This window comes from Myxocyprinus asiaticus, chromosome 11 (genome assembly GCF_019703515.2).
Source record: "Myxocyprinus asiaticus isolate MX2 ecotype Aquarium Trade chromosome 11, UBuf_Myxa_2, whole genome shotgun sequence".
Lineage (NCBI taxonomy): Eukaryota > Metazoa > Chordata > Actinopteri > Cypriniformes > Catostomidae > Myxocyprinus > Myxocyprinus asiaticus.
In genome coordinates this window covers 51679389-51702649 of record NC_059354.1, presented here as the reverse complement: position 1 = coordinate 51702649, position 23261 = coordinate 51679389, and the positions used below count along the sequence as shown (strand labels likewise).

The window sequence follows — 23261 nt, the reverse complement described above, 5'->3', positions numbered from 1 at the left end:
AAAAAAGACCTAGAATCAACTTGTCACTTTTTTACTGCCATCTAGTGGAAACACGGCGGTACTGTGCGCGTGCACACGAAGGGGGATCGGCTTCAGCCGGGCAATCGGAATTAGGCAAAACGCCGGCGCTCAGAATGGACTTATGGGAAGTGTAGTCCATAAAACAAAACTCACTGTTGAAATTATTTAGTTTTCTGTGTGACTTGATCAAATTTTGTGTTGATAAATAAAAGTACCTTTCATAATATTTACGATTGCATCTATTTATTTTTGTAACCGAAAAAAAAAAAAAAAAAAATGTTGAATGACCCGGATGTAAACATCATCCGCCTTTGAATGTTTCCCACAATCCCTCTCTCTTTCCTTTCCGACATTGATCGCTCAAAGTGAGTATCAACATCTGAAACATCGGTAATAAATCTACTATCATCCGCTTTACTAATCACATATTCTGAACTTTAACGTCATGTATGAATATGTTGACACGTAATCGATCATTATAATGGGGTATGTTGTGGTTAGGGTGCATATGTAAGTTATTAAACGCTGATAAATTGGTGAAACTAGAAAGAGTTCCATGATATTAAACACGATAGTGGAAAAACGCGTGTAAAGTAAATATTATTTGTCTTTGTCAGTGATTGTTGATAGCGAGTCGTTGTGCAATATACGTTGTTTTATAATGAGGTGATTCCTGCAGTTGTGTAGTTTGTAACGGTGTTTGTGTGTGTGTTTTTGTGCAGATGGCACCTATGAAGAAGGGCGAGAAGAAGAAGGGTCGCTCTGCCATCAATGAGGTGGTGACCCGCGAGTACACCATCAACATCCACAAGCGCATCCACGGCATGTGAGTGACAGCTGTCAATCATCATCAAGTACATCCTGAGAAACAAATAACGTTGAAGTTATGAATTGGTTTGGAAATGTGTTGTTTTGAGTTGTGTCTGAAATCGCGTACTGTCAAGAGTATGTACATCATTTAATGAAGTATGTACTTTAGGTATGTATGAGAGTAGTATGAATAGATTCTGGATATCTTTAATGTCACGTATTCAAGTGGGTAAAAAAATACTGCAGAAGCCAAACTCAAATACATAATGAACGACGGCAAAATCTGTGCACACAATTTATTAATGCACGGTATCTAACAAATTATTAGTGCGGTCAGTCGATTAAAAATATGTAATCGCGATTAAATTAAGTAATTTTACATAGTTAATCGCAGATTTCAAAAGTGCTTAAATTCAACTCTATATGTGATTCATGTCAAAATGTATTTATATCCCTCTAAGAAAAGAAAAAAAATATGTAATGTTTTATTAACATGTTCCAAACAAAGTGTTCAACAATATAAAAACAGAAATGCACTAAAATCACACCAACCAATCGCATTAAACGTCTCCATCGGTTGAGTATTCATTGTGATGTGCATTAAATCTATTAAATGCTCATACTTCACAATATTAATCATGGCAATCGTGAAGTCGCATTCACATGATTTCGTGCTGTCTTGAACTCCACATGAAAAGCGCTTGCAGATAACTTTTTTTTTTTTTAATTGTTTTTTTTTTTGTTGCTTTTAGCGCTTTCATTGCCCACGTTAATTATACTTAATCTAAATTATACGGTAAGACGGAAGCGCGATACAACGGCGAGTTGTGTGAATGCAGCTTTTCACAAATCCCATCTGGGTTAGGGCTGCAACTAATGATTATTTTGATAATCGATTAATCTAACGATTATTACAACGATTAATCATTAGCTCTAAACTGACTATTCGGCTTAACCAACTTAAAAGGTTGTATTAAATGTGCTTACTAACAATAAAGAGGACAAAATCATCTTTTAAAAATCTCTCTAAATGACATTCACTGAATTACAGGAAAAAAAATACTTTTTATTAAGTTTAATTAAGTGAAAAAATCACTGCAAAAAATCCTCTTATCAAGTGTTTGTCTTGTTTTCCATTTATAATGACCTAAAAATCCTTAAAACAAGATACATTTACTTGAGAAAGAACATTTCTTTAAGAGAATGTATCTGAAATATAAGTGTATTTTGTATATATGTGTATTTTTTCACTTCTGTGAGTGCAGTAAAGACTAAATACACTTATATTCAAGATCTATTCTCTAAAAGCAAGTTTAAATATCTTATATGCTTCTTCTCAGGTCAATGCATCTTTTTTAAAGGATTTTTAGATATTTTAAAATATTTGTGTTTTTAATATTATATTCAACATTCTCAGATAACAATTGTTTCTTCTGCAGTATATCTGCTAAAGTAAATGTACGTTATTTTAAAGCAGTTTTAGATATTTATATTGGAAAACAAGCCAAAACAACAACAAAAGTCAAAAACTCATCCATCTTTAACTCACAAAAAACAAACTTTCTCTTCTTAATAGAGCTGCGTATCGCCGATTTCTTGACACGCGACAAAATGTATTATGATTCAATAAGTCTCGAGTCATCACGTTATAATCTAGCTGCATTAAGCGTGTGCGCTCGAGGGATGAGCGTCCCGTGACAGAGTGTGCATCAGCCGGTGCAGTTTCAATCACTTCCCCCTTAGATCGGGACATTCACACAACTCATAGAAGAGACACTGAACGCACAGAGAAATGACCGTTTCCTTATTATTTGAACTTTAATAAAGCTATAACGCATTAAATAGAACTGCGTTAAAGATGTAACGCATTAAATAGAACTGTATTAAAGCTGTAACGCGTTAAATAGAACCACATTAAAGCTGTAACGCATTAAATAGAACCGCATTAAAGATGTAACGCATTAAACAGAACCGCATTAAAGCTGTAACGCATTAAATAGAACTGCATTAAAGATGTAACGCATTAAAGATGTAACGCATTAAACAGAACCGCATTAAAGATGTAACGCATTAAACAGAACCGCATTAAAGATGTAACGCATTAAACAGAACCGCATTAAAGATGTAACGCATTAAATAGAACTGCATTAAAGATGTAACGCATTAAAGATGTAACGCATTAATAGAACCGCATTAAAGCTGTAACGCATTAAATAGAACCGCATTAAAGATGTAATGCATTAAACAGAACCGCATTAAAGCTGTAACGCATTAAATAGAACCGCATTAAAGATGTAACGCATTAAAGATGTAACGCGTTAAATATAACCGCATTAAAGCTGTAACGCATTAAATAGAACCGCATTAAAGATGTAACGCATTAAAGATGTAACGCATTAAACAGAACCGCATTAAAGCTGTAACGCATTAAATAGAACCGCATTAAAGATGTAACGCATTAAAGATGTAACGCATTAAACAGAACCGCATTAAAGCTGTAACGCATTAAACAGAACCGCATTAAAGCTGTAACGCATTAAACAGAACCGCATTAAAGCTGTAACGCATTAAACAGAACCGCATTAAAGCTGTAACGCATTAAACAGAACCGCATTAAAGATGTAATGCATTAAACAGAACCGCATTAAAGATGTAACGCATTAAACAGAACCGCATTAAAGATGTAACACATTAAATAGAACCGCATTAAAGATGTAACGCATTAAACAGAACCGCATTAAAGATGTAACGCATTAAATAGAACTGCATTAAAGATGTAACGCGTTAAAGATGTAACGCATTAATAGAACCGCATTAAAGCTGTAACGCATTAAATAGAACCGCATTAAAGATGTAACGCGTTAAACAGAACTGCATTAAAGATGTAATGCATTAAATAGAACCGCATTAAAGATGTAATGCATTAATAGAACCGCATTAAAGCTGTAACGCATTAAATAGAACCGCATTAAAGATGTAACGCATTAATAGAACCGCATTAAAGCTGTAACGCATTAAATAGAACCGCATTAAAGATGTAATGCATTAAATAGAACTGCATTAAAGATGTAACGCATTAATAGAACCGCATTAAAGCTGTAGCGCATTAAACAGAACCGCATTAAAGATGTAACGCATTAAACAGAACTGCATTAAAGATGTAACGCATTAAACAGAACCGCATTAAAGATGTAACGCATTAATAGAACCGCATTAAAGCTGTAACGCATTAAATAGAACCGCATTAAAGATGTAACGCATTAATAGAACCGCATTAAAGCTGTAACGCATTAAATAGAACCGCATTAAAGATGTAACGCATTAAATAGAACCGCATTAAAGATGTAACGCATTAATAGAACCGCATTAAAGATGTAACGCATTAAACAGAACCGCATTAAAGATGTAACGCATTAAACAGAACCGCATTAAAGATGTAACGCATTAAATAGAACCGCATTAAAGATGTAACGCATTAAACAGAACTGCATTAAAGATGTAACGCGTTAAATAGAACTGCATTAATGATGTAACGCGTTAAATAGAACCGCATTAAAGATGTAACGCCGGGGTGTTTCCTTTAAAGGCGCTTGACACGCAAGTTTAGCTTAAGCTGAGCGTCAGCTCCGGCTCTGTTTATTCCACAACAAGAGTGCTTCTGTATTTACTTATTTAGTATTTTTGCATTATAATTCCCTCATACTTTGATCTACATCAGCTGAATCTGTTTGTAAAGTTTAGAGTGTGTCTGGACTGTGAGATGTGTTTTCTTCCTCTCCTCAGTCAGGTGCGAGCTGCAGTGCTGCTCGTGTGTGCAATCATTAGAGTTTCATATGATCTTATGTTACATTAAATGACATCAAACGACTATTTGAGAATTTTGTCTGCAATTTTTTGTTGTTGATAACATCGACTAATCGTTTCAGCCCTAATCTGGGTTTGTTTTGTTCAACAAATAGCATTACGAGGTCTTTTCTTCATCACTTGATCATTGACATGGAATCGTCAGTTTAAGGTTCTGCTCGATTCCAACCAGTGTTACAACTCACACGGAGCTGAAATAAATGCCAGAATCTAATGTCAAATCAATAAATGCATTAATCGCGACTAAGAAGAATTAACACGTTAAACTTTAATTGCATGCGTTGATGTTCATTTTAACAGCTCTACAACTTCATTAATTTGAGTCATTAGTTGACTGATATATCACAAGTTAATACTTTTGAAATAAAGGTTGAAATTATTTTGCATAATCATTGGTGTCCTCATAGTTCATGTTGACAAGAATTCAGAGTTTCCCATTTGTAAAAACGACTTTGCTTAGTCATTCATGTGCTCAGAACTCGAAATTATGATATTTCTGACTCCACTTGAAGGGCACAGTTGTCCGTGATGTGAACTATATGACATAATAACAACTGCGAAAATCTTCTCGGGTACTATTTTTGGTATACATCACTTACAGTTTGAAACAGCTGTCGACTCGCGGTTCTCCACTATTTGTTTTAAATCCAGCGTTTGGAACGTGATGTACTATTATGGGATAGTAAAGCATCCTGTCCATCCGGATACTTCAGAATCTCACCAGAAATAGATCATCCAGGTATTTGTTGTCTACTGTTTTATGAATTCTGAGGATTCGGACACACTACTGTAGAGTAAGGAAGTATGCATATTGAAAACCCGTAGACCCTGAATCTGATCACATGGGTTACGCAGACAGTATTTTGAGTTGTACTGGTGTTTGGAGTATTAATGCGAGTAAAATCCGTGTTTTATCTCCATAGCTCTTTCAAGAGGAGAGCTCCGCGCGCGCTCAAGGAGATCCGTAAGTTTGCCATGAAGGAGATGGGAACACCTGATGTGCGTATCGACACCCGTCTCAACAAGGCAGTGTGGGCTAAAGGTGTCAGGTGAGACTCAACCCGTCACTTCAGCACTTCTGTTTCTGTCTTATTTGATGACATCATCTTGAAATGTGTCTTAAGACCGGCAAGTTCAAAGTGACGTCTCGCTGAATGTTTTGCAGGAACGTGCCGTACCGCATGCGCGTGCGTCTCTCAAGGAAGCGTAACGAAGACGAAGATTCTCCGAACAAGCTGTACACACTCGTCACATACGTCCCAGTCACCACGTACAAAGGTGAGAACACCAATGCCGTTGAATCCATATATTTGTCATCTGACAGAGCTGCACACACATGAACAGAAAATGCTCAAACTCGAATGTTGCACCTCAAAGACCCCATGACATCATAACTGCACTGGAGTCGTTTTAGTCTGTAGAATTGAGCTCATCTACGTGCTAGTGTACTCATCTGCTGCAAGTGAACATTATCGGCTATTATATGTACACTATTTAGTCTTCTGGAACACGTTTGTCCAGTCGAATGCTCTCTAGAGCGGTGTTCCCAACCTTGTTCCTGGTGGCACACTGACCGTCTTCCTGAATGACGCATTCGTTTCAAGTCTTGATGTCTTGCTAACAGACTGATTAGTTGAATAAGGTGCGTTTAAATAAACATTGAGAACGTGTTCTGTTGGTGTTCCTCCAGAAACAAGGTTAGGAAACACTGCTCAAGAATGAGAATGTATGACTAGCGATAGCTAACAGCACGTTTGATGGCGGTGATGTAAACCAAACTGCTCAAGTCATTTCATGGGGTCTTTAGATACAGAGAGGTGTCAGATGAGCAGTCACATGTCTGTTCTTGTGTGATGAGAGATGATGCTACATTATTAAGCTCTCCATAGCAACAGTATTTATATCCGGTTCTGTCCGGTTCTTTTAGAAATTGTTTCCTTTCCAACTTTTCTGTTTTTCTCTGTTTGCAGGTCTTCAGACTGTTAATGTGGATGAAAATTAAATAAAAGAAAAATATAAAAGAAAACATTGTGAATGATTAATTTCTTCAGATGTGTGTTAATACCAGGATTAAAAGTGATTATAATACAGTCATGTAAACTGAAGTCCATGTTCTTAAAGGAATATTCCGTGTTAAATGCTGTCGATTGATCTTGTATTAATGGCATAATATTGATTACCACAAATTAATTTCTAAATCTTTAAAAAAAAGCACAAATCTTCCATTTGCATTGTAAGTGTCTTACTGTAACAGTAAGAAATTAATTCTTGTGGTAATCAACATTATGTCATAAATGCTGTCGATTGATCTTAACTTGTGTTAAACCCAGAATACTGATTTCAGGACATCGAGTTGCTTGGAGTCTTTCATCATCGGCTGAAGTTTTCCCCTCACGCTCCACATAACATCAGTTGACAAAGCTGTCTGGATATTTTAAGACTCTTTTATTCTGTGAATCATTTGAAGTGAACAGCATTCAGAAGGAAAAGTTACAGAAGTGAAATTGTGCTTAAAACAAACAAAAGTTTTCAGTCTACATTTTTCCAGCCAAGAACATCATCTTACATGACACGCTTCACATTTCAGCTGTAAATGTAAGCAGATTGATAGTCACAGAAATATTAAAATAGATATGCTTTTGAGATAACATCATTGAACTGACTTAAAGTAAAAGAAACACTTCATCAGACCGCGGTAAAGATAGTTTGCGGTTTGAAATTCAGACTTTGACTATAAATCCGCTATGCACTGTTGTAGACATGTAAATAATGTTGCATGTGATTCTTCATGATTTGTGAATTCAGATGACATCATCGGTCATTTACATTTTACAACTCTTCATTTTCTAATGCAAATAGCTCTATAGTATTTCTCTTAACCATTTTTTTTTTTTTTGAAAAATCAATGTTTAGGCTTTGAGAGGTCACATTCTGCAAACACAAGATAATTATGATAGAAAAACATTAGTTTTACACAACTGGATTTATGAAAAATTTCAGAGATTAATATGACTCCGTTTGATTGCGTTGGTTTGTTGTTGACGAATAAAATTTTGATATGGATGATATGTCAACTAGCTAGTCATTTTATTTAACCTTTGTGTGGATTTCCGGTCTTTTTTGACCCATTTTGTATTGGTTTCTTTAATAAAAATGGTTTCATCTCAGTGGCCTGAGGCTTGGTTACTTTTCTTTCATTTGCCATCTGAACTAACACAAATAAATTGGACTGGATTCGATTCGTTTAGCCCACGTGACAAAAGTAACACTCGTGGTGTTCCGGGTCATTTTTGACCCGCCATAGGAAATGAATGGGAAAGACTAAAACACAGAGCAATTACAGGTGCATCTCAATAAATTAGAATGTCGTGGAAAAGTTCATTTATTTCAGTAATTCAACTCAAATTGTGAAACTCGTGTATTAAATAAATTCAGTGCACACAGACTGAAGTAGTTTAAGTCTTTGGTTCTTTTAATTGTGATGATTTTGGCTCACATTTAACAAAAACCCAAAATTTAGAATACATCATAAGACCAATAAAAAAAAAAACATTTTTAGTGAATTGTTGGCCTTCTGGAAAGTATGTTCATTTACTGTATATGTACTCAATACTTGGTAGGGGCTCCTTTTGCTTTAATTACTGCCTCAATTCGGCGTGGCATGGAGGTGATCAGTTTGTGGCACTGCTGAGGTGGTATGGAAGCCCAGGTTTCTTTGACAGTGGCCTTCAGCTCATCTGCATTTTTTGGGCTCTTGTTTCTCATTTTCCTCTTGACAATACCCCATAGATTCTCTATGGGGTTCAGGTCTGGTGAGTTTGCTGGCCAGTCAAGCACACCAACACCATGGTCATTTAACCAACTTTTGGTGCTTTTGGCAGTGTGGGCAGGTGCCAAATCCTGCTGGAAAATGAAATCAGCATCTTTAAAAAGCTGGTCAGCAGAAGGAAGCATGAAGTGCTCCAAAATTTCTTGGTAAACGGGTGCAGTGACTTTGGTTTTCAAAAAACACAATGGACCAACACCAGCAGATGACATTGCACCCCAAATCATCACAGACTGTGGAAACTTAACACTGGACTTCAAGCAACTTGGGCTATGAGCTTCTCCACCCTTCCTCCAGACTCTAGGACCTTGGTTTCCAAATGAAATACAAAACTTGCTCTCATCTGAAAAGAGGACTTTGGACCACTGGGCAACAGTCCAGTTCTTCTTCTCCTTAGCCCAGGTAAGACACCTCTGACATTGTCTGTGGTTCAGGAGTGGCTTAACAAGAGGAATACGACAACTGTAGCCAAATTCCTTGACATGTCTGTGTGTGGTGGCTCTTGATGCCTTGACCCCAGCCTCAGTCCATTCCTTGTGAAGTTCACCCAAATTCTTGAATCGATTTTGCTTGACAATCATAAGGCTGCGGTTCTCTCGGTTGGTTGTGCATCTTTTTCTTCCACACTTTTTCCTTCCACTCAACTTTCTGTTAACATGCTTGGATACAGCACTCTGTGAACAGCCAGCTTCTTTGGCAATGAATGTTTGTGGCTTACCCTCCTTGTGAAGGGTGTCAATGATTGTCTTCTGGACAACTGTCAGATCAGCAGTCTTCCCCATGATTGTGTAGCCTAGTGAACCAAACTGAGAGACCATTTTGAAGGCTCAGGAAACCTTTGCAGGTGTTTTGAGTTGATTAGCTGATTGGCATGTCACCATATTCTAATTTTTTGAGATAGTGAATTGGTGGGTTTTTGTTAAATGTGAGCCAAAATCATCACAATTAAAAGAACCAAAGACTTAAACTACTTCAGTCTGTGTGCAGTGAATTTATTTAATACACGAGTTTCACAATTTGAGTTGAATTACTGAAATAAATGAACTTTTCCACGACATTCTAATTTATTGAGATGCACCTGTATAACACTAAGCCTATAACACTGATTTCACAGGAAAACTGTTGACTCAAGAACTCAAAAAAAGGTTTAAATGACAAAAACTGATCTGTGAAAAAATGGTCAAATCATGAAGGTCTTTTTGAGTTTACTGTGACCTGTGAAGATGGTCAGTTTTTAGAATTATAAGCTGATTTCTCTGATGGCTTTATCCATTGACAGCCTATATCGTTATTAAAACACAAGGCAATGGGGGTAGAGCAGTAAGGTGCAATCAAACGTGACCAAATGTGATTGTGAATGTTTTCACAAATCAGGCTCTTTCTAATGAAAGTGAATTTGCATGAACCCAGATTGCGCATTTACTGGAAATAGCCATTAAAAGTGAAGAGCGCTTATTGTCACCGTCCCGACTCAAGGAACACAATCTGCTGTGAGTAAATTCTCAAATCAGACTGGTCAAGAAGAGTGTGCTTTCAGTCTTCTAAGGTGTTCAACCTTTGGAGCTATTTGCATTAGAAAATGAAGAGTTGTCAAATGTAAATGACCGATAGCGGAGGATGATGTCATCTGAATTCACAAATCATGAAGAATCACATGCAACATTATGAGCATCGTGAATTTACAGCCAAAGTCTGAATTTCAAACCGCAAAGTGTCTTTACCGCGGTCCTTATCGGCACCTGTCTGGAGGCAAATGGTAGATTTATAAAAGATGGTTACAAACTAACAGACTCGGTCTCTTCAGTTCACACACACACTAATGGATACTTTAAATGGCTTATTGTGTTTAAGGCACTATAGATCTGAGAGGTACAGTATGTTTTCATGAGATCAGTGCGTGTGGTCTCAAATTCACAACTTCACAAAGCTCTACCATTTAAACAAACTGCAGCTGTGATTAGAACATTATCATCATTGCAGACAATTCTGATTTGATTTCTCATATATACTTCATGACTGTCACAATATCATTTGCAAGTGATGAATCTAGATCTGATTGTTCAGTGTAGTTATGAATATGTTGTACATGTGTAAATGTTAACTTTAATAAGATTTATGAAATAAACTTAGATTTAGAATGGGTGGGATTTCATGTGTTTTGCAGTTCAGACTACAACAGATTTGAGTAAAAGGGTGTAAAAAGCAACAAGAAAACAAACATAAAAAAATAAGGGAACCATACACTAACATTTCCATGTTTACTGTGAAAACCTCGAGTGAACCAGGCATGAGACTTCAGTCTAAACGGATTTGAATACTGATTCATTTAACAAATACAAGCTTATAATGCAGTTTAAGACAGAACAGAAGAATTTCACATAATGTCAAAGATGAGAATGTTACAGAGCCCCTCAGAGGACAAGGGAGAAAAATATGTTTTTCAAATGGTTTTGCTTTCACTCACAATGCCTTTATCCATCCCTTATTGCTACAAAATAACCATGGTTTACTACAGTACCCACATTTTAATCATGATATGTGGTAAAACCGTAGTAACAATACAGGAAAGACAAAGTATGGTAATGAACATCAGTCATTCTGCAAAAAAAAAAAAAAAAAAAACACCATATTTTGGTTACTACAGTGCAACCATGATTAATTTTTTTAAAACCATACTTCTACCAAAAATTAATTCATGGTGTTATCATAGTCAAACCAAGGTAACCATGTTTGTTTTTTGGTTTGTATTTTTACCATTACTACAGTTTTTCTACTAATGTCATGGTTAAAATAAGGTTACTGTAGTAAAACCATGGTAAATGTTGTGGTTACTATAGTTTCACTAATTTTAAAATAATTGCAAAGGAATACACAACTGTTTCAGAACATAAATTCCCTTCCTGTCCTCTAGGGGGCACCGTAGTGTGCTGTACTGAGGAAATTTGGCTAAAACAACATTAAGGCCATTCTGTGGCTCAGGAGATTCAGGCTTCATTAAGTCACACTGGAGAGTAAGGCATTGATTCAGTACTTCCTCTTGTAAAGCTGAATCAGTGGCATGAACTGTGATTCGTCGGGGAGTCCAGCTCACCCCAGCGGTCTTTGAGGAGTCATATCAGTGGTCTCCTGTGACTCGTGTGGTCCACTACAAACTTGTGTATCATCACAATCAAATATCTGACGTCTTGCGGAACTTCAACTGCCGTCTACGAATGTAGAAATGAATGACATCATAGTTTTTGGTATATTATTGAACGCTGCCCGTGTGTTTCATCATCTGACTGCCTCGTGCTGGATCATGAGCAGACCGGCGCGCTCGCGATACTGCCGTGTTTTTGCAGCTGTGATTTTTTCGCTCAGATCTACAGGTCGCTCTAGGAAGTTCACCAGCACCTGCTCCGTTAGTAATGAGGCCAGAATCTGTTCAAAGCTCACTGACCAATCTCTATCTGACTCACTGGCTTCTCCACCAATCACAGCAGGGTGGGTGTGCCCTGATGCTCCGTCCGCCTCTTCTTGTTCTGTTGACAGCTGGCCGCAGTGTCGCGCCTCTCCAATCTGTAGCACGAGACTTGCGACCATCCCGATAGCCTGGAAGAGCTCGGCTTCACTCGGGTCGCCCTGAAACATGCTGTAGAGCGTCTTACAGAACTGAATAAACTCACGCTGGAGGAACAAAACAGGACATGACATCACACAACAATAAACATCTGTTCAGTTTTCAAAAGACACTATACAGTGCATCCGGAAAGTATTCACAGCGCTTCACTTTTTCCAAATTTTGTTATGTTACAGCCTTATCCCAAAACAGATTAAATTCATTATTTTCCTCAAAATTCTACAAACAATACCCCATAATGACAACGTGAAAGAAGTTGGTCTGAAATCTTTGCAAATTTATTAAAAAGAAAAAACGAAAAAAATCACATGTACATAAGTATTCACAGCCTTTGCTCAATACTTTGTTAAAGCACCTTTGGCACCAATTACAGCCTCAAGTCTTTTTGAGTATGATGCTACAAGCTTGGCACACCTATTTTTGGGCAGTTTCTCCCATTCTTCTTTGCAGGACCTCTCAAGCTCCATCAGGTTGGATGGGGAGCGTCGGTGCACAGCCATTTTCAGATCTCTCCAGAGATGTTCAGTCGGGTTCAAGTCTGGGCTCTGGCTGGGCCACTCAAGGACATTCACAGAGTTGTCCCGGAGCCACTCCTTTGTTATCTTGGCTGTGTGCTTAGGGTCTTTGTCCTGTTGGAAGATGAACCTTCACCCCAGTCTGAGGTCCAGAGCGCTCTGGAGCAGGTTTTCATCAAGGATGTCTCTGTACATTGCTGCATTCATCTTTCCCTCGATCCTGACTAGTCTCCCAGTTCCTGCCACTGAAAAACATCCCCACAGCATGATGCTGCCACCACCATGCTTCACTGTAGGGATGGTATTGGCCAGGTGATGAGCGGTGCCTGGTTTCCTCCAGACATGACGCTTGCCATTCTGGCCAAAGAGTTCAATCTTTGTTTCTCATGGTCTGAGAGTCCTTCAGGTGCCTTTTGGCAAACTCCAGGCGGGCTGTCATGTGCCTTTTACTGAGGAGTGGCTTCCGTCTGGCCACTCTACCATACAGGCCTGATTGGTGGAGTGCTGCAGAGATGGTTGTTCTTCTGGAAGGTTCTCCTCTCTCCACAGAGAAATGCTGGAGCTCTGTCAGAGTGACCATCGGGTTCTTGGTCACCTCCCTGACTAAGGCCCTTCTCCCCCGATCGCTCAGTTTGGCCGGGCGGCCAGCTCTAGGAAGAGTCCTGGTGGTTCCAAACTTCTTCCATTTACGGATGATGGAGGCCACTGTGCTCATTGGGACCTTCAATGCTGCAGAAATGTTTCTGTACCCTTCCCCAGATCTGTGCCTCAATACAATCCTGTCTCGGAGGTCTACAGACAATTCCTTGGACTTCATGGCTTGGTTTGTGCTCTGACATGCACTGTTAACTGTGGGACTTTATATAGACAGGTGTGTGCCTTTCCAAATCATGTCCAATCAACTGAATTTACCACAGGTGGACTCCAATCAAGTTGTAGAAACATCTCAAGGATGATCAGTGGAAACAGGATGCACCTGAGCTCAATTTTGAGTGTCATGGCAAAGGCTGTGAATACTTATGTACATGTGATTTTTTCGTTTTTTCAAACAAACTTCTTTCACTTTGTCAGTATGGGGTTTTGTTTGTAGAATTTTGAGGAAAATAATGAATTTAATCAATTTTGGAATAAGGCTGTAACATAACAAAATGTGGAAAAGTGAAGCGCTGTGAATACTTTCTGGATGCACTGTATATGCAGGCGATGGGGCGGTTTGACCAGAATCGTATTTCATGGTTTGAGTAAAAATACAGTATAGTCACTTTATAGTTATTGGCTGGAAATTTGTTAAAAAAGTGGTTTTCATTTTAATAATCATGTGGTAATGCCTAATTTTTGGATAATCCTATGAATGAAACATGTTACAAATTAAAAGTAATTCATCTTATTATTTTCATCTTTTTATTTGGAACTTTTGACACAAATAAATAGATACGATTATTCATAACAAATGAACATCAGTGCAAAAACTTCTTCACATTATTTAACACTTTTCTACATTTTTCACATTACTCATTGTTTCTCTCACATGTAAAAAACATATGGCAGTCCTGACCACTTGTAGCCGCATGAATACATCTACCACTATATAAAAGGTATAGCAACATCTCTACTGATTGACACATTTTTGCCACTGCACGGTGTACACCGTCATACCACCCAAATCTATTATTGATGAACATTCACCTGATTCATATGTGGGAGATGTTTCTCCTCATACTTCTCTTTTCTGGTCAAATCTTGCAGCATCTGCTTTAGCTGATCTTCATAACTTGTCCTCTCACCTGCACACACAATCACAACACATCATCCTTCTAGTGCTATTAGATCTTAGTGCTGCCTTCGACACCATAGACCATGACATTGATGAACTGAGAATTGTGTTGGCATGTGTGGACAGGCATTAGCATAGTTTAGGTCCTATTAATCAGACCGCTACCACTTTGTGTAAATTAGGAATTGTCATAAGCTAAAGTTAAGTATGGAGTGCCGCAGGGTTCAGTATTAGGGCCTCTGATTTCCTCTGATGTCCGTCCAGCGTGTCCAGCGTGCTTCCCCGGGAGACATTATCAGGAGCCGTATAATTAGTTTTCACTGTTATGCCAATGATACTTTGCTTTATATTTCCTGATGAGACCTAATGAAATTTCCCAACACTCCAAGTTAGCAGAGTGTATCGATGATATCTAAGATTGGATAGCTAGAAATTTCCTTCTGCTCAGTTCTGACAAAACAGAGGTACTAATTATTGGACCAAAAACCTCTAAATAAAAGTTGCTAGAATAAAATTTGACTCTAAATGGATGTACTGTTACGTCGTCTTCTACAGTAGGGATGTGCACAGTTACTGTTTTTAACATTCTGTTAACCGCGCTGTTTCACAAATGGTTAATCGGTTTTTCATCGGGAGTCTGGACGTGGGAATAAAGCATGTTTATTGGCATGGAATTTCCTCAAACACTATTCAAAACAGCAGCAAATAACATGCACAGTGAGCTATAAGCCTAAATAGCACAATACAGATCTTCAATGATTAAAATCTCACATTAAACTCAAACAAATATAATCAAACTGTCACTGCCTGTATATGCGCTCCACACGGGCAGCTTCACGTTTCTGTGAGGGAGTGAACACAAGTATTGTCATATGCATGCAGTTACACTGCAATACTCAAATGGCATTGTCTAATTATTGTATGTAAATATGCATACCAGAGCAAAAAACACCATCTTACCGTTTATCAAGCGTTGAACCTTTGCAACCTGAACTTCTTAAAAAAGCAGCACAATAAATTAAACGCAGTTGTTTTGTGATAGGCTTATAGAAATTAAAGTTATTTTTAACTTCACTTGGTGTCTAAAAATGTAGCGATCCTGCGCGAGACACTGAAATAAAAATGTGAGATTCAGTGCAACAATCAAAGATGTCCGTCCAGCGTGTTTATAGTATATAGTAAAAAAGCGCAGACACACAGAAAAGCATGTGGACAGCACCTTACTGGCCCTTTACTTGAAAAACGGACCCAAAACCTGATGGTTTGTCGGAACTCATGCAGTTTGGGTCGGGTTGAAGACCTCTAATGCACATTTAGAATAACCGAATAGTGATTTTGATATTCGAATAGTGGTGCGTCGAGTGATTAACCGAATGTGGACTATCCGTGCACATCCTTATTTTACAGTGAAGAACTTGGGTGTTATTTTTGACAGCAATTTTTCTGAGGTGGAAAAATGCCGTACTACAAACACTGGACATTTTATTTTCATGGGAAAGATTGCTAAGTTACAACGTATGCTGTTTCTGATGCCGAAAAACTAATTCATGCATTCATGACCTCAAGACTACATTATTGTAATTCATTTCTGTGTGGATGTCCTGCAGGCTCAATAAAATAAGATTCAGTTGGTTCAGGGTCACAAAATTCTGGCCTATCTGTTGAGAGTACCCTAAAATATCAAAATCCACAAAAGGAAATAGATCTTTTTCCTATTTGGCTCCTGAACTATGGAATAGTCTTCCTTGCATTGTTCGGGACTCAGACACAGTTTTTACCCATTAACACCTGGTATTAAGATGCGTTTTTGGTGATCGGATAAAAACCCCCACGTAAGAATGAGGTCAAAAGCGCATTTGACCACATCGCATTTGAGGTGTAAACGCTAATTGGTCCTGTATGCGTCTCGGACAGCACTAAAGCACCACCCCTCACCTGTCAATCAACCACTCCACAAACATGAGTTTAAACTTTGCCGGTTATGAGTTAAAAAAAAAATAAAACATCCATGAGGGCCTGGGTAGCTCAGCGAGTATTGGCGCTGACTACCACCCCTGGAGATGCAAGTTCGAATCCAGGGCGTGCTGAGTGACTCCAGCCAGGTCTCCTAAGCAACCAAATTGGCCCGGTTGCTAGGGAGTGTAGAGTCACATGGGGTAACCTCCTCGTGGTCGCTATAATGTGGTTCTCGCTCTCGGTAGGGCGCGTGGTGAGTTGTGCGTGGATGCCGCGGAGAATAGCGTGAAGCCTCCACATGCGCTACGTCTCCGTGGTAACGCGCTCAACAAGCCACATGATAAGATGCGCGGACTGACGGTCTCAGGCACGGAGGCAACTGAGATTCGTCCTCCGCCACCCGGATTGAGGTGAGTCACTACGCCACCACGAGGACTTAGAGCGCATTGGGAATTGGGCATTCCAAATTGGGTTGAAAATAATATAAAACATCCGATTGGAAATTATGAAAAAATGGATACATATACAAGCACAAGAACTTCACGGATCTTCTTCAGTTTGTCTGAAATCAGCATGACACACAGATGACAAGAGCACACATCTGAAGCATTATTAATACAGGAAATCCACTAAAATAACAGACAATTCTGCTCGAGATGTTGTTTGTGCTTCAATTCAATTTCAGCTGCTTCTGGGAGAAACTGTGCACCGTTTCTTGTGTGCTTTCTCTGTTTTTTATGACTTTGTTGCACTTTAATGTCATGCAGTAACAAACTGACATAGTGATTGATGTATGTCGTCATGAAACAGAGACCCTCCCCTTGAAATCCAATCACAAGTGGTGACAGGAGATGCATTTAAGTGACCAGGAGTGAACAGCGATGTCTCGTCTGACCACATGTGATCGGATCACCCGAGACACATCTTAATACCAGTTGTAAACAGGATCTTTCTCAGTTTAAGTGTAGACTAAAGACTCATCTCTTTAGACACACATATACCCAATTTATTCCTCAAAGCCTCAAAACTATGAAATAACACAAATGGAAGTATGGGAATCAAGTAGAGATTAAAAGGTTTTAAAATCATGAGAAACATACATTCAGTTCAGGTGTGCCCAAACTTTGGACTAGTAGTGTATCAAAATGCGTGATACCGTTTGGCAGGTCGACACAGAGCGGTCTACTGCTGGACAATAATGGACTCTTCAGGAGAGACGAGTCCTCATCATGTTCAGTCATGGCTAAAAAAACAACACAAACAACAGCCAATCATGAGCTCTACTGGGAAATATTAATGACCACCACTAAATAGGATCATGAAAATTGACTACAACTTTATAACAGAGGTTTTCAAACTGAGGTGTGGGGATCCACAAGAGAGCAATTGCGTGCTAAAAGTTCAGAGCAAAATAATTGCATAAAAAAAATGAACATTTACCGAATTTGATATTACAGTTTCTTTCTGCTTTCTAAAGACTGGTTGGAAATCATGTGTTTAATAGAATTCTGTGTTGGAAATGACGCTGATGGAAATGACATTAACACTTTTCAAATAAAATGACCGACTCCTTTGTCTTGCGGAGGCTCATTTCATAGCTAACATTTTATACAGTATGTCCTAAATACATACATTCAAATAATAGTTTTCAAACTTGTGTAATTTGGAAAAAAATAATAAAATAAATGTAAAAAAAAAAACCACAGCTTGATTGGAAATGACGGCCAATAATAAAAAGAGATATTTCCCTTGATTTGTCTTTGTTTTGTCTCATATTTCATGCTCTTCACTGACACTTTTGTCAACAAACACTAACTTTTGACACATCTTTATTAGGAGAAAATTGTTTTTAGTGTGATGGAAATGTTGCAATTTTTGATAAATTAATAGAAATAATTTTCAGACAATTTCACACTCTTTGTTAAGACTATCATAGTTTTATACATGTAATAATTTGCATTTTTATAATGGATTTTCATAGTTTAATTTTGGAAGTCTGGCTCTGAAGACAAAGCTGTCAAATCTAGACATAAAAGACATTTGAAAAGTGCCAAAAGTAAATGATGAAGGCCTGATGAAACGTTTTCCAATTCAGTTTAATGAGACCTTCATATAACAAAAAGAAAAAAGTTAAACATTTTTATTTTAATAAATATCAAATCAAACCCTGCAACATGAAAGTGCCCGAGAAACACCCATTCCTAATTTATAAGCGAGATAAGTTTTTCATCTCACTTTCCTCACAGCGTTCATACTTTCAAGAATCGTTTGTACTTGTGTTGTTTCTTTCTACTGAAGTTTTAGTGAGATGGTCCCTCACAAGAGCATCATCACATCTGGGGGTCTTTAGCATCAAAAGATTTGAAACCCCTGGTTTATGGCATAATCAGAGCATAATTCATGTGTAAATGAAAGTCAAGTGTCTGAAACAGTTATCAGTGAATGAACCTGGTGGGATGTGCAGTCGATAGAGCAGCCGGATTCTCTCATTCAACTCCTCACAGTACAGAATATCTGCAGACAGACAGAGAGACAAACTCTATGAACAGGAAGCAAGTAGGACACATTAATGAGGGGATGTCTCACTAGAAACCCTGGACTCACACCTAGAGATTGTTTGCACACATGCATACACACAGTGTCGTACCCAGCCAGTGAGTGAACTGTGAGAAGTTAATGAGATTGTCTCGGTCGTGGTCCAGCAGTGTGAAGGTGCGTTGAGCGACAGTATCAGTGTGTGAGCCGCAGAGAAACGGAACGAGCAGCTCGTACAGACTCTTAAACTGAGCTCGATCCACAAAGTAACGCTCTGCGCAGAGGCCTGCAGCTGGAGGAGGAGACGAACACACACCATCACCCCAATATATACTGATGAAATGCTCCGTCTGAAACACACACACACACACACACTGATACAGCAGAACAAACTGAACCAAAACAACATCTTAATACACATTAGGTATTAATTACAAGGAACCAATTAACCATGTTGCCTATTTAAAATAATGTTCAACACAACTGACATATAAACGCAGGATGACATGATGACCGACTGTAGCAGGTCGTGTTATGAGCCGGTTAAGTTTCATCTGTCTAGATCAGCGATTTTCAAACTTTTAATGATTACCTTGTGAGGGACCCCCTTCTTAAAGTATAAAGGCAGCTATTAGGGCTGCAGAATTAATCCAATAAATAATCGAGATTACAATTACAGCTGCCACAATTAACTAATCGGGAAAAGTGTCAATTATAGCAATGGATGTAGGTTTACTCATGTTGTCAATTTTCAACTAATTCTCTATTTAACTTATGTTTTACAGAGGCTGAGCATTGTAACTAATCACAGACAAGTCCCGCTTCTATGTAATTTATTCCACATTTCAATAATAGCTTTGTTTTCATGCTTCTAATGGCACTTTTCCACTGCACGTTATGGTTCGACTCGACTCTGCTCGCTTTACTTTTCTAAGCTTGCTTTTCCACTGCAATTTAGTGCCGCCTCAACGTGGGTGGGATTATAGGCTGATCGTCATAGTTGCGCCACCTCTACTGCCGTGACATCATCTTAAACATGACACAAACATTACTGACCATAAACAATAACACGACTGCTAACAGTTAGCTACTAGCTCATTGTGCTGCATAAAGCAGTTGTTGCATGGTGATTTTACACAAGTGTAACAGTTAAATTGGCCTGGTTGTTGTTTTAGAAGCAAGCTTTCCAGTAGCTGGTCAACTAAATAAAGTGAAGCTTTCAAGCAGAACGTACCATCCTCCATCGTGGACTCCAACAACACCGAGTCCAGGGCACTCTCCCTCCCATTGCTCGCCGGTCTATTGCCGTAGATAGCGTCCATTTGGTCGAACCACTTCCACCTTCTTCTGTTTGAACCACTCCGGCTGTTGTGGTCCTTGATGGTTCTGTAGTCACTTTTAAGTTTTTTTTAACTTTTCCCTACACTGTTGGTAGATCCGGTGGTAGCCGTGTGCGGCCAACAGCTGAGACACTTCCTGAAAGACTTTTTCGTTTCACGTCGTTTCGTTCGTCGCTAACGAGAGGAACGTCTGCACCTCGTTTATTGACCACAGCATGGTTTTGCGCACAGCCATTTGTTTTTACAGTTCGAAAGTCGTGTGAACAAATGATATTGCTGTCGCTGTTGCCAACTTTTAAAACTAGTGGGTTGATGTCCCGTGTCACAAATCCAGTGACGTTGATAGTGACGATTCTCTCTGACCAATCAGTGATCTGCAGGGTTTTGACGTCACGTTTAGTATCGGCTCGGCTCACTTGGAACCTTGGTACTAAAAAAAGTATCAGGTACCAGGTACTATCCACAGTGGAAAACACCCAAAAAGCGAGCAGAGTCGAGTCGAGCTGTACCAGCTATACATAAGTTACAGCTTAGCCTAATTGTGGTGTAAATGGGCACTAGGTCACAATTCACGCACTCAGGGTTTCTGCAGGTTTTATGAAGTTAAATTTAAGACTTTAAGACCTTTCTTAGACCACCTAAAGGAAATTTAAGTACTAAGTTCAAGGGAAAACAATCGTTGCATTGTTCTGTAAATGTCTCAGGAGCACAAGAACAGTCATGTATTTAGTATACAGTATTCACACTTCATGTGTAGCCGACATTAAAGAGCACCTATTATGGTTTTTAAACGTGCCTAATTTTGTTTTAAAGGTCTCATACAATAGATTTACATGCATCCAAGGTCAAAAACACTTTAATTTGCTCATAATTTAAATTGCAGCATTACCTTTTTTTCCCCAGTGTCTCAAACGACTCGTTCAATGATCCGTTCTAAAAGATTCATTCTAAACTCCTTTCAGAGAGCATACTCTGCTCTGATTGGTCAGATGTCCCAGTCTGTTGTGATTGGTCTACCGCTTAGTCTAGTGTTTGAGGGCGGGTCAAAGCTGTTCGCGAGCAGCCAGTGAAGACCAGAGGCGGGTTTTTTGTTACCAAATTACATAGGTTAGTACAGGAAGTAAGTCTGGAATTACTAACGACTCGTTTCAGGTGTTCAGAATCGGTTCGTTCTTTTGGGAGTCAATAACTCCATTTGTCGTGCGCTTTGATTTTTGAAACTTTGCAGAATTTTTTACATTCACAAACAGCTATATAACACACTACATGAAAGGTGATATTTGAAAAACCGTAATAGCATGCATGTTGATCCACCCAAAATAAGTATTTAAATGTAAAAACTATTAATCGAAAAATTAAATCACAAATATAATAACAAGGGAAATAAACGGCAATTATGATTTGTCATAATAATTGTGGCGCTCTACCAGCTATACGCTTTCATTTAGAAAGACCCTCATATACTGTGTGTGAAACAAATGGTACTAATGGCAAAAGAAATGATTGAAATGATATCTGTAAAATATTTAATTTGCATTAAGTTGACAGCATATCTTATTTTAACCCACTTTATAAACCTAAAGAAAAATTCAATTTGAATTGTCAACTTGATTGAAATTTATCTGTAGACTTTAGAAAGCAGATTGCTTTTTTTTTTTTTACATTTTGGACCATTTTTGTTTGTCTGAATTTTTCCACAGGCCCCCTAGCACCCCTCTGGGGCACCCCAGTTTGAAATGCCCTGCTCTTATTATCTCTCAAACCTATCAAGTGTTTTAAGCTTACTGTAAAGCAACCTTGAGGTTGGGAAAGGCGCTATATAAATAACACTCCTTCTTCTAGAGTATTTTTATCACAGTGTCTTTTTACACCGTTAATTATACTCGTGAATGTTTAGATCGTATTTATAAATGGTGTCACAACTTTCATTCTACTCTGTAAAGCTATAACTGCAGTCATACACTGTTTCACAGAGTGTGTAACGCACCTTGAAGAGGTCATAGAGGTCAGACAGGTTTTCCTGTGAGAGTGTCACATCTGGAGTAACCAATCGCAACTGCAAACACACAACAGACATTTAACCACGTGCAGTCAGTGGCATTTCATAGTAGTGGTGGGTAAAAATATAGTTCATCTGATTAATCGTGCTCTTCATCAGAGCGATCTCGATATCGATTCTTAAATCCCAAGATCGATCTTTCACTCAATGCTCAACGCTCCACCACAATGAGAGGAAATCACTCGCGTTTGCAACCAAATTTCACACTGTGTGACTAAAGTGAATATATTTGACAACTGTCTGGTAAATGTTTACATTTCACTCAGCAGTAATTGTGTAGTTTAGTCGTGAAGTGTTCACCAGCGAGATCTTTCACAGCGTGTTAAAAGTTGTTCCGTGTAATGTGTGTTCAAGGACGAGATCCACGCAACCCATTTATCATTGAATACTGTCTCTTTAAATACCCGTTCTGTTCTTTACAGTCAGTTATTGATCAAAAACAACTATAAAAAAACATTTCATTCTAATTATGCATCACACAGATGATGTAAAGTCATTCGAGTCTCTCAGTAACATGAGCTCATTTAAAGGCATTGTTTACAGAAATGCTGTTTTTTGTTAAAGAGACAGTACCGGTTTTAGCACGTGTTCAACAAATCAATATAAGTACAAATTATGCAATTTAACAATAAATATGTAACAACAATAATATATGAAAAATAACATCTTATTTATTGATTGAATACTTTTATTTGTTCATTTTTAAAAAGCCAAAATGTGACCAATAAGTAATAACATATAATTAGTCAAATTAATATTCGCCTAATATACCTAGTTAAACAGTCCCCTGTGTAATTAACAGCATTAGCTGGGAGAGGATTTCTTTTATATGTAAACAAAAGGGACATTATAGTGAAATAAACCCATATGAATCGATATTGAATCAAATCAAAATCAGAATCGAATTGAACAGGAAATCTGTATCAATACCCAGCCCTATTT

General features: G+C 38.2%; 2 protein-coding genes across 4 annotated transcripts in view; one reads left to right on the top strand and one right to left on the bottom strand.

Annotated features, from left to right (window-relative positions):
• The first annotated feature begins 338 nt into the window (after positions 1-338).
• On the top strand, positions 339-6721 carry rpl31 (ribosomal protein L31). 2 transcript variants are annotated; one of them, XM_051710712.1, is made up of 5 exons: positions 339-386; positions 744-847; positions 5619-5744; positions 5861-5973; positions 6666-6721. In XM_051710712.1, exons 2-5 carry the CDS (start codon positions 744-746, stop codon positions 6695-6697), a joined length of 375 nt encoding a protein of 124 aa, XP_051566672.1. In that variant the 5' UTR covers positions 339-386; the 3' UTR covers positions 6698-6721. The 2 variants fall into 2 exon arrangements, with proteins under 2 accessions (XP_051566672.1, XP_051566673.1); XM_051710713.1 differs by having other exon boundaries at positions 361-411.
• Positions 6722-7564: 843 nt separating this feature from the next.
• The window catches only part of LOC127448220 (TBC1 domain family member 8), a 49832-nt gene continuing 34135 nt past the window's right edge, over positions 7565-23261 (bottom strand). For both annotated transcript variants that reach the window (XM_051710594.1, XM_051710595.1), the window contains 6 exons: positions 22248-22316; positions 19033-19270; positions 18834-18899; positions 17542-17628; positions 14342-14439; positions 7565-12187 (listed from right to left, as the gene is read on the bottom strand). In XM_051710594.1, the coding sequence (XP_051566554.1) occupies positions 11795-12187; positions 14342-14439; positions 17542-17628; positions 18834-18899; positions 19033-19270; positions 22248-22316 (951 nt within the window). In that variant the 3' untranslated portion in view covers positions 7565-11794. The remainder of the gene's footprint in view (positions 12188-14341; positions 14440-17541; positions 17629-18833; positions 18900-19032; positions 19271-22247; positions 22317-23261) is intronic.